At 37.6% G+C, this 10634-nt stretch overlaps 1 protein-coding gene across 1 annotated transcript in view; it reads right to left on the bottom strand.

Moving 5' to 3' along the window:
- ANKRD31 (ankyrin repeat domain 31) overlaps positions 1 to 10634 on the bottom strand; it is a 165688-nt gene that overhangs the window by 113252 nt on the left and 41802 nt on the right. The window contains exons 4-5 of the mRNA XM_045285221.1: positions 6985 to 7025; positions 4331 to 4401 (exon numbers count right to left, since the gene is read on the bottom strand). Of these exons, the coding sequence (XP_045141156.1) occupies positions 4331 to 4401; positions 6985 to 7025 (112 nt within the window). The remainder of the gene's footprint in view (positions 1 to 4330; positions 4402 to 6984; positions 7026 to 10634) is intronic.

The following is a 10634-nucleotide window of genomic DNA, read 5'->3' as shown; positions in this document are numbered from 1 at the left end:
GAACCCAAGAGGCAAGAGAATTTTGGGAATGATGAGGGCAACAAATGTATAGATGTGCTTTACACAATTGATCTATGTATTGTGATGAATTGTAATGAGCCCCAATAAATTGATTAATTAAAAAAAAAAAAAAAGAATGCCACTGTGTGGATTTTTTTCAAGTAGTCATTACATTAAATTACCTCATTATGAGATGTTTGCACTAATATTAAAAAAACTTGTGAGGATCACCCAGGCCCAGGTATTAAGTACTGGAACTGACATGATGTCACCTAACAATACAAGGCCGTGATATTACCATGATACCCCTATCTCAACCGTGCAGACATCCTTACCAAAGAGGGACTTCAGCATCTAAAATGGAACTTCCACTTCATCGTAACTGCTTACAGTGATAACTTTATCTCTTAAGAGGTATTAAATCTATTTAAAACAAATTCTGAAGTATATTTTGAATAGTCTCAATTAAAATAGTAAGCTATTTGAAACTGATTCAATTTCTTAAAAATCACAAAGGTTTTTGACCTTGAAGAAGAGTATCAATTACTCTTTGTACTTATATTCCCTTAATGATCAATTTATTAAACTTCCATATTTAACACTTGGAAGTTACTGTTTTAACCATAAACATTGATTGCCAGTTTAAATTCCCTTAATTTAAATAAAAATTAAATATAATTTTTTACCATTTAAAGCATCCAGACAAAAAATATATAAACTTCTTATTGCTCTTAAACTAATTCTAAAATAACAATCTTCTTGGGATTAAAGTAGTATTTTGCTATCTCCCTAGGGTCACAGAAATTCTATCAGGCCCAAAGAAGAAGAAAATTCCTTGCATCAGGTGAAGTGACAGATCCAGCTTATCAACTAAAGTGGCTTTTAATTGCAATTGGAACTGACTGACTGACGCTCCGAAGGTGATTCAAATCTCAGCAGCCAACTATCACAGACCTGTAAAGACCTGTGATATATCTAAAGCACTTAAACTTCATCAGTTACTTTTTATGACCTAATACTTTGCCCCAGACGTTGCTTTGCCGTTTCCCTTGGCCAGTGGTCCAAAAGCTTTTGCCTTGTTACTATCGACCATACACACTAACTTGTTCTGTTAGAAACCTGTGTTTGCTGTTTTGGTACAATTGGCAGTTACCCCTGGGCTGCTAACTGTAAGCAATACGAAACTACCAGCCATTCCTGGAGAGAAAGGTGAGGCTTTCTACTCCTAGAGAGATTTACAGTCTCAGAAGACCACGAGGCAGTTCTACTCTGTCCTACTGGGTTGCTATATGAGTCAGAATTGAGTCAATGGCAATGATTTTGGAGTTTGAGCAGGGTCATCTACTGTTTTACTTCCTAAGAAATAAAGGATTAACTTTGTGCAGAAAAGTCTCCTTTATTAGGCTACCTGGGTAATTAATCACAGTGGGACTTAGGAAGACTTCTTAAATGTTTTTTGTGTGAACTGCTAATGCTGTGTGCTCCTCCAATTTTGGGCACAACTCTTATTTTTTCCAGAGCTTATTCAAAATTGTTTTGTTGTTGGTTTTCTATTTACATTTTAAAAAATGGAGATATCTTGAGCTTTATAACCAGATGTGTAGAGAAAACAAAATGCACATGTATTACGGTGTTGCTGTGAGTTTGAATCGACTTGATGGCAATGAGTACAAGGTTTTATTTCTTAAAGAAGACCCTAGTAGTGCAATGGATTAAAGCATTGGGATGCTAACTGCAAGACGGGCAGTTCAAATGCACCATTCAGTGGGAGAAAGAGGAAGCTGTAAGCTCTCATAAAAACAGTCTCAGAACCCTGTGGGGCTGCTCTACTCTGTGCTATACGGTAGATGAGTCAGAAACAACTCAGTGACAATGGTTTCGGTTTTGGTTTTGTGGTGGTGGTGGTGGTGGTGTATGTTGCTATTTCTTAAAATCATTAAAAACTTTAAAACACCCTACTATAGGTACTATATTTGACAATGTTCTATGGCTCTTCATACATTTTCACTGGCTAATTCCTCAGAAGTAGACAGCCTATTCCTTCTTTGTAGCCTGTTCTTAGTCTGCTGAAACCTGTTTAGCTTGAGTGATCCTGCTGGTATTTAAATACCACTGACAGTTTTCAGTATCACAGCAAGACAAAAGCCACCAAAATACAACAAACTGACAGACAAGTGATTGGTAAAGTAGAGGGGCAGGAGAACAGAGGAAGACTGACACAGGGGCTGTCACAAGGGACTCCAACCTAACGACTGTGAGGATGATGTAGGACTGGGCAGTGTTTCACTCGGTTGTGCACACAGCCATTATCGTCAGAACTGACTTGACAACGCCTAACAAGAGGTCCTACTTTTTTCACTTTAAGACGATCTTTTGTATACTATTAATGTTTGCTTAAGAGCCCCAACAGCTCAGTGGTTAAGCACTCCCTTCCTACCTGACAAGCCAGTGGCCTGACCCCACCAGCTGTACCTGCCCGCCCTCTTGTCAGAGAGGTGGCAGTCAGCTTCTGTAAAGATTACTGCCTTGAAAGCCCTGGGAGGCAACTCTATTCTGGGCTATAGGGTCTCTTTAAAGAGTCAGCATTGACTCAATAGCACAAGCAACTTTAACTTTTTGAATATCACTATGAACTCATAATCTTTCATAAATTTATTTCCATAAGCTAATTAGCTGTGTTCCCTGCTTAAACTGTCGCAGTTTGGCTTGCCCTTTACCCTTTCAGCACTGCCCAGACATTCTTGAAAGCAGCCTTGCTTCCTAGCAATAATGAGATGTTTCAGACCCATCCTTGTATCTTCATGATTCAAGATAGAACAACTATATTTTAGTTCCTGGCTTATTTTAGCCCTAGCACCCATATGCCTGGAACACGGTACACTCAATAAATATTTGTGGAAGAATAAACACATAATATTAGAGTCAAAATATAAGTATTAGGAGCAAAGGCAAGAGGTAGTGGTGTGCAAAATGTAAGACTGCTATTGCTGGGCCACTTTCCATAGCAACAGAGCAGAACAAGGTAGTTTTTAAAATTTAACTTCCTATTTCAAATATGTCACAGTGTTCTTCTGTTATATACAAAGTATACTAAAGCTAAAATTCTAAAGCACTTGATTAGTGGAAAGCTGTAATCTACTATGAGAGTCTAACTCCATTTTGAGCCCTAATTTAAATTCAGACTCCGTTTGTATTTTCCCTGGTCATTAACCAGCAATGTGGCAGTTTTGCCCTCCTGAAGAGCATGTATGAAAGATCACAACTCCCAGGCTAGTCCGGGTTGATATGTGTTATCTTGAGACTTGCACAGAGAACCAGGGAACATGCCTGAGTATCCCCTTAGTGATATACCGGAAATAGTTCCGTTACTTAAAGTTGGGGTTTTGATGGCCACGATTCAGGTCCAAATGCCCATTGGTGGAAGCGGATCCTATAAATTTTTTTCATCGGTAACTGTGTATGTCTTCCAGTCACGGTGCTTTCTTCAATTCTGTAGTCCTGCCCGTGGCAGTGATGAACGGGCCTGCCACCAAGCCTGGTTTTGTACCGATTTCTTTTGTCTTCCACTATATCAGTGGACTCCATTTTTGGCCTCTGTACTCTGTCCATCCTGACAGTTTCCCTCATTCTAGGATGATTGCATTTGTCTTTGTTTTTCTCCTGTCTAAGGTTCAATATAGCACATGTACATATTGGGAGAACGAAGGGGCTTTCTACTCCTGTAAAGAGTCACAGTATCAGAAACTCATGGGGCAGTTCTATACTGTCCTGTAGATTCACCATGGGTCAGCACAGACTTGACGGCAGTGAAAAAGAGAATATATAGTATATGTTTAAACTTGACATATTTTCTTCCTTCGCACAATGGTTTCTTTGACCACTACAATTTTTCACTACACTATCCAGCAACTTACATGGAATTCACTCTGGAAGTCACTGAAGGACACCTCAGGGAGAAAGATAAAACAATGGAAACTAAGGTACAAAGAGCCTTGGTGACCACCGGTCCAGGAGACATGCCATGGGTATTAAGAATGTTATGAACAGAGAAAATAAACAATGTCTTCAAATTTGAGTTCCAAATAACAGAACAACAAAGCAGACTTTTGGAATAGCAGGCACTGGTTGCCAGTGAGCTGCTTGTCATATGGGTGGTGCTAAGCAGCAGGATCCAAGGGCAGCAGAAACACTGCTTTCATATGTAAAAGTAGTAAAGGAGCTACTTACACATCAAGCAATGCAGGGTAGGCCAGACTAGCTGTAAAGAGGTAAATAAATTTCTATCTCCAGCAGACAAAACTTCTTTCTAACTCTGTCCATGTAAACATACCTTGAATGTTTTGGTGGTTGAGTGAAAGTTCGGTCTGTGGAACTGACACAGAAAACATTGGACAATTTGCTCTAGGATGAAAAAACAAAGTAATCAATAAATTAAAATATGCTTTAAAGTAGAAAGAAAAAATTATCATTCAAATGTGTTTTTTTTTTTTACTTAAAGGGTTTTCAAAATAGGATATTATTTTGTTACATCATTGCCCTTTCTTTTACAGTTGCTACCAATTTGTCACATTTCTATTTCAAGTAATTGCAAAAACGAAAATGAGACCGGAACAATTAATGGATGAGTTCCAAATGTTTAAAAAGCTTAAACATTTAGGTTTGGAAGTGACTTTGGAAATGACTGTCTTACAATCATAAGGGTGACGATGTCAGAGAGAAAATGATACTGAATTGGAGCTTAGTTACCCAATAGCTATACAGTTTAACTATCAAATAACCTGAAAACATGCCCTTGTGGTTTTAGATGTAAGTAAAAGTCAATAATGAGAAAATCCTCAGACATTATTTATCATTCTTGTATTTAAGCAGATGTAAGGAATAAAGTATTGCAGGGAATAGGTTGAAAACAAAATAAGGGCCATACCTAAGTAATTTGCAATTTTGATCATTTGCCTTTGGAAAATTAAAAGTTGATTGAAGAAAAGCAATCAGTTAACTCCCTCACCCTCCACCCCAAACCTAATTTAGTGTATCAATGCAATCAAGATAGTTCTTAACAAAAAGGCTGTTTCCAGTGTTTTATGAGTAGTGTTATGCACAAGGCATTGCTACCTGAATCCTAGGAAAGAATAAGAAATTAAGTATTCTCTCTTGTCCTAAAATAGAAGTGATCAATATAAGCTATCTTGAAAATGGAAATGGAATCACTCAAATAGAATGGTAATTTCATGGCAACAAATTTAAAAGAATACTAATTCTTTTTCTTAAAATATAATTCTTTGAGAACAAGCTGACTGAAAACAAAATAAAACCAGAGTCTAAGGACAGAATTCCTTAATTACAAAACAGAATTTAAGACATGTCTGAACACAGAACAAAATGATATCGAAATTACTAGAAAATAGGTACTTAAAATAGACAACACTGCAAACAACTTCAAGGTCCAATATTGAACCACTGAGATATATAGATCTTCTCAATTGGAGCCCTGGTGACGTGCGGGCTGCAATCTGCATGCTCCACAGTTTGAAATCCCCAGCAGCTCCTCAGCACAGTCTGGGTTTTCTACTTCCATAAACAGTCACCGTCTCAGAAACGCACAGGAGGCCACTGTGTCAGTACTGACTCAGTGGCAGTGAGTTAATGTTGGTATGTTTGTTTTCAAAAACTCCACCTCCCTGAAAGTGTCAACAGTATAAATATTACTACCGATCTCATCAGAAAATTCCAGGTATTGCAAAGGCCTCAATATCATGGTGATGATTAAAAAAAAAAAAAAAAAGATCATGGTGATGAATAAAAGATTTCCAAAATTCTAATTTTCACATGAAAGCTTAAATTTTTCCCCTAACATAGAATACCAATACCCAAGCTGACCAGCATATTTCATTCATTTTCAAGAAAAGGTCTGGCAAAACACCCAAATGTGAATAACCAGTGTGTCTACCAGTTTTTTTCAAGTGTTTTTTAAAGTGTTCCATGAAACATGAAGCCAGTTCTGCACACAAGTGCACATGTACTTTCCTCAAGATTTCAGTATTAACATTAGTGCTTTAAGCATATTTCCCATTTCATCACACAAAACATTTTAAAAGACATACACTCAAGAATGGAGATTTAATAAAATAAATAACTTTTCTGCTTTATCAAACACTTCTTGGGTGAAACTCATTTTTTTGTTGTTGCTGTTTTCTAAATTGTGAGCTCATAACAAAACACTGACTATTCCATAGGCATCAGCATATTAGCCCTACTGTTTTAGCACTATCCTCACATGTGCAAATGTCAAGACTGTGCAATGGGCAAAGAATGTGTCAGTGTTATTGTGAAAATAGTTTTGATCTCCAGGCCATACGAAAGGGTCTCAGGGTCTCCCGGAGGTCCACACACCACACTTGGAGAACACTGTGCTGATGGGCAATTTTAAGCCAAAATTATCCTTTGCAGTCAGCTCCAATTAATACCTACATTGCTTTCAGGCTTACAAACTGCATAAACTAATGTCATTGCAAACATGAGTTACCTCATGACCAGTCAGCAATGTCTGAGCAAAATAACATGTGTATACTCATGACCAGTCAGCAAAGTGATTAAAAGAAATGAAAGAAAATGTCAGCATATAATAGTTATCTTAAGTCCAATTTCAGTGAGCTCTATAATTTTTTTCTTTATGCTATACTGTAAATTTGGTTTAAAAAATATGAACAATCAACTTACCTTAATGAGTCCATCTTTCTTATGAAATTAAACATATCTGTTGTTATAAAATTTGCAAGAGCCCCCCCAATAAAATGATTAATTAAAAATTAATTAAACATATCTAAAAGTAAACTTATCTAAAATGTATGCAAAATAACAGGTTCATGCTGTTAAAGGGGCAATAAACTAAGCGATTCTGAAACTTGTCAAATGAAAATGAGGATCCATTTTAGATATGTAAGATAACAAAAAATACTTCATAAAGCCAAAACTTAGTATACTTACTGTAAGAGGGCTTGATTTTGTTCCACTTCATCTTCAGATTGCTAGGAAGGGAAACAGCAGATTTTTTCTGATATATGTCAACTCAAAGAAAAGCTAAAAATTTAACATTTAAGAACAGTCCTGTGTTATTACTTTTAAAGAATTTGTGGAACTTGAGTGAAGAGAGAAAGAGAAAGATCCTTAACAAGATGGAATGACACACTGACTGCAACAATACATGGCACCCCCCAACTCCCCCCACACACATACAAAAAAAAAGAAAACAGGAAAAAACTCCACTGGGTGGAGCTTTAGTAGTTCATACTTTTCCAGCTAGGTGAGCATTGAGCAACTTGCTCTGAGTTAGTGCACCCAGTGGCATCAACTGGGAAGGTTCTCTCTGATGACAGTGAATTTTCTCATGTAAGTAGTTTCGCTCGAAACTCATTTTTTGTGATGGCCAACTTAAGAGACCAGCATGCAGCTGTGAAATTTTGTTTCCTGCTGGGGGGGGCGGGGAAATGTCGCAGAAACAGCTTACAAGGAGAGTGCTATTGGAAAAACTCAAGTGTATGAGTAGTGCTATTTGAAAGTGCTATTGGAAAAACTCAAGTGTAGGAGTAGTTTTCTCATTTCATAAAGGTGAAATGTCGATTGATGATAAACCTCGTCCTGGACGTCTGTCAACTTCCCCAATGGGCAAAAATGTCAACTCACAGTGTATTTGGAATTCTTCCACCAGGTCAGACTATTAATCAAGCTTTCTATCTAGAGGATCTGAAAAGATTGCGTTACCAATGTGAGACAAAAAAGGCATAATTTGTGGCAGATAGGGGATTGGTTTTGCCACCATGACAATGTACCTGCTCATGCAGCCATCTCAGTATACTGGTTTAGGGCAAAAAAACAGCATGCCTCTCTTGCCCCACTCACCTGACCTCATTCCATGTGACTTCTTTTTGTTTCAGTGAATGAAGAGGGGCATAAAAGGACACTGATTTGACGATGCAGAACAGGTGCAGAAAAAAACGAGGGAGATGCCATCCAAATAGGTGAGTTTCAAAAATGTTTCCAAGAATGGAATCGCAGATTTGACAAATGTATTAAGTGTAATAGAGAGTACTTTGAAGGTGATAAGGTTTTGTAAAAAAAAAAAAAGTTTAATACATAATTTGGGGGGAAAAATCATTTTTTGATACCCCTTGATAGACTCAAAGCAAAGATTGTGAGGATGGCTGAGAGGAGGTGCTTTGAACCCCAAAATTTGCATCTTTAATGTTTTGTAACCTGTTAGCTTCTCTAATAAAGCCCCACAGGCATGAACACTGTCTTGAGTTCTGTGTGGCCGTTGCAACAAATCATCGGACCCAGCAGAAAAGTGTGCTCTGAGTGGGACAGTTAGTATCAGAATAAAGGCAGGCTGGAGGGTGCAGGCATGCCTGACCTCTGCCTCACAGGAATCATCCTGGGGCAGATGTGTGGCTGGGTTCTCCTTCTCCTTTGCTTAGCTTAAGGAGGTCAGATGTGGTCCCATGCCATTTCCTCATATTCCAATGTATGTATGTACTACGTTTGTTCATTCGCCTGTTGATGGGCATTTAAGTTGCTTCGATCTTTGGGTTATTGTGATTAGTGCTGCAATGAACATTTGGGTACAAATCTCGGTTTACGTCTCTGCTTTCGATCTTGTGGGTATGTGCCTAGGAGTAAAATTGCCAGGTGATATGGAGGTTCCATTTTTAGTTTTTTTGAGGAACCACCACACTGATTTCCATAATGGCAGTCCCATTTTTCATCCTCAACAGAATGGATAAAGGTTTTCATTTCTTCATATCCTCGGCAACATTTTTATTTTATCTTTTCCTTAGCCATTCTAAAACCAAACTCATGCCCAATTCCAACTTACATTGACCCTGTAGGACCTCCAGAGGATTTCCATGATTGTAACTATTTACATAACTAAACTGTCACATTTTTCTCCCACACAGAGGGACTGTGGATTAGAACTACCAATTTTCTGGTTAACAGCTAAGCACTTTATGCACCACTAGCTCATCCTAAATGGTAGTGCACTGGTGTCCCTTTACGGTTTTGATTTGATATCTGTAATGGTGAGCATCTTCTCACGTGTTTAGTGGCCACTTCAATGTTCTCTTTGGTGAAATGTCTATTCAGATCCTTTACATTTTATGATTGGGTCTCCTGTCTATTTCTTGGTAAATTAGCATCCTTTTAAATATAGGTGGATTAGGCCGGGTTGACTAGATAAACAAATCCAGTGACACTCATATATGTGCAAGAAAGAGCTTTATATCAAGAAGTAACTATGCATCAATAAAACATCCCAGCCTAGTCCAACTCAAGTCCGTAAGTCCAATAATAGTCGGCAAATAAGTTCCTCTTGGTAGTGGAAGAATCCAGTCTCAGTGTGGCCAACCACCAGAAAGGGGAAAGTAGAGAAAGGGGGCGAGGTTCCCAGGGCCCTCCTTATGAGAAGGCTATGCTCACAAGGAGGACCATTGGGCTGTGACCTGACTGACAGGCTAGACTCAACCCCATACACTTTTACATATCTTCAAGTTGACATGAAATTATTAACTACCACAATAGGGTCGGATTCTTGTCATATATATATATATTTTAGAAGATATTCTCCCAATCATTAACTTATTTTTTCCTGTGTTAGTAAGGTCTTTTGATGAACAAAGTTTTTGCTTAAAAAAAACCCAACATTTTATTGTGCTTTAGGTGAAAGTTTACATAGCAAGTTTCTTTATCCAATCAATAGTTCATACCAAATGGTTCCATAACACAGGTTGCAATCCCTGAAATGTCACAGAACTCTCCCTATTTCCTTCCTGGGTCCCTGTTTCAATTCATCCAGTTTCTCCCTTGTTTTCTTCCTTCTCTTCTTGGGTTTTGGCAAATGTTAAAAAGATTTAAATTTTTAAGGAGGTCCTATATATTTATCTTTTACTGTTTGTGCTTTTGTTATTGTATTAGGTCATCTACTCTTCTAAGTCAGACCTGATAGCGCGGCCTTTGTATTTTCCTCTAAGGATTTTATGGTTTTACTTGGTACATTCAGGTCCTTAATCCATTTTGGTTTTGTGTTTGATATGAGGCATGGATTCTATTTCATTTTTCTGTTGTTGAAGTTTTGATTGGGAATGCATTAAATCTACATATTTCTTTGGGTAGTATCGGCATTTTAATATATTAAGTCTTCCAATTAATGACATGGAAGATCTTTTCATTTATTTATTTATAGAAGTTTTCAAAGATTATATCCTTATTCTGTAATCTTTCAGTAGTGCTTTCTAATTTTCATTGCATAAATCCTCACATCCCTAGTTAAATTTACTCCTAGCCGTTTTATTTTCTTAGATGTTATTGTATGTGGAATTGTATCCCTAGTTTCCCTTCCAGATTTCTCATTACTGGTATATAGAAAACGAACTCGTTTTTGTTTAATGACACTGTACCATGCAACTTTATACACTTCTCCATCAGCTCCAGAAATTTTCTTGTGTACTCTTTTGGCCTGCACAAATATTTTAGATTGACCATATTTGTCGTAGTCACCTAATCTGGTGTCAATTTAAGGATAAAGAGTGTAGAGGTTCAGTCTAGGCTATCAATCTGGCGATAGCCAATGACACTTCTGTGTG

Source organism: Echinops telfairi, unplaced genomic scaffold (assembly GCF_000313985.2).
Source record: "Echinops telfairi isolate 266 unplaced genomic scaffold, ASM31398v2 ScPeMD7_7469;HRSCAF=8507_1, whole genome shotgun sequence".
Lineage (NCBI taxonomy): Eukaryota > Metazoa > Chordata > Mammalia > Afrosoricida > Tenrecidae > Echinops > Echinops telfairi.
Note: the sequence above shows the minus strand (reverse complement) of the source record. Positions and strands in the feature narration are given on the sequence as shown.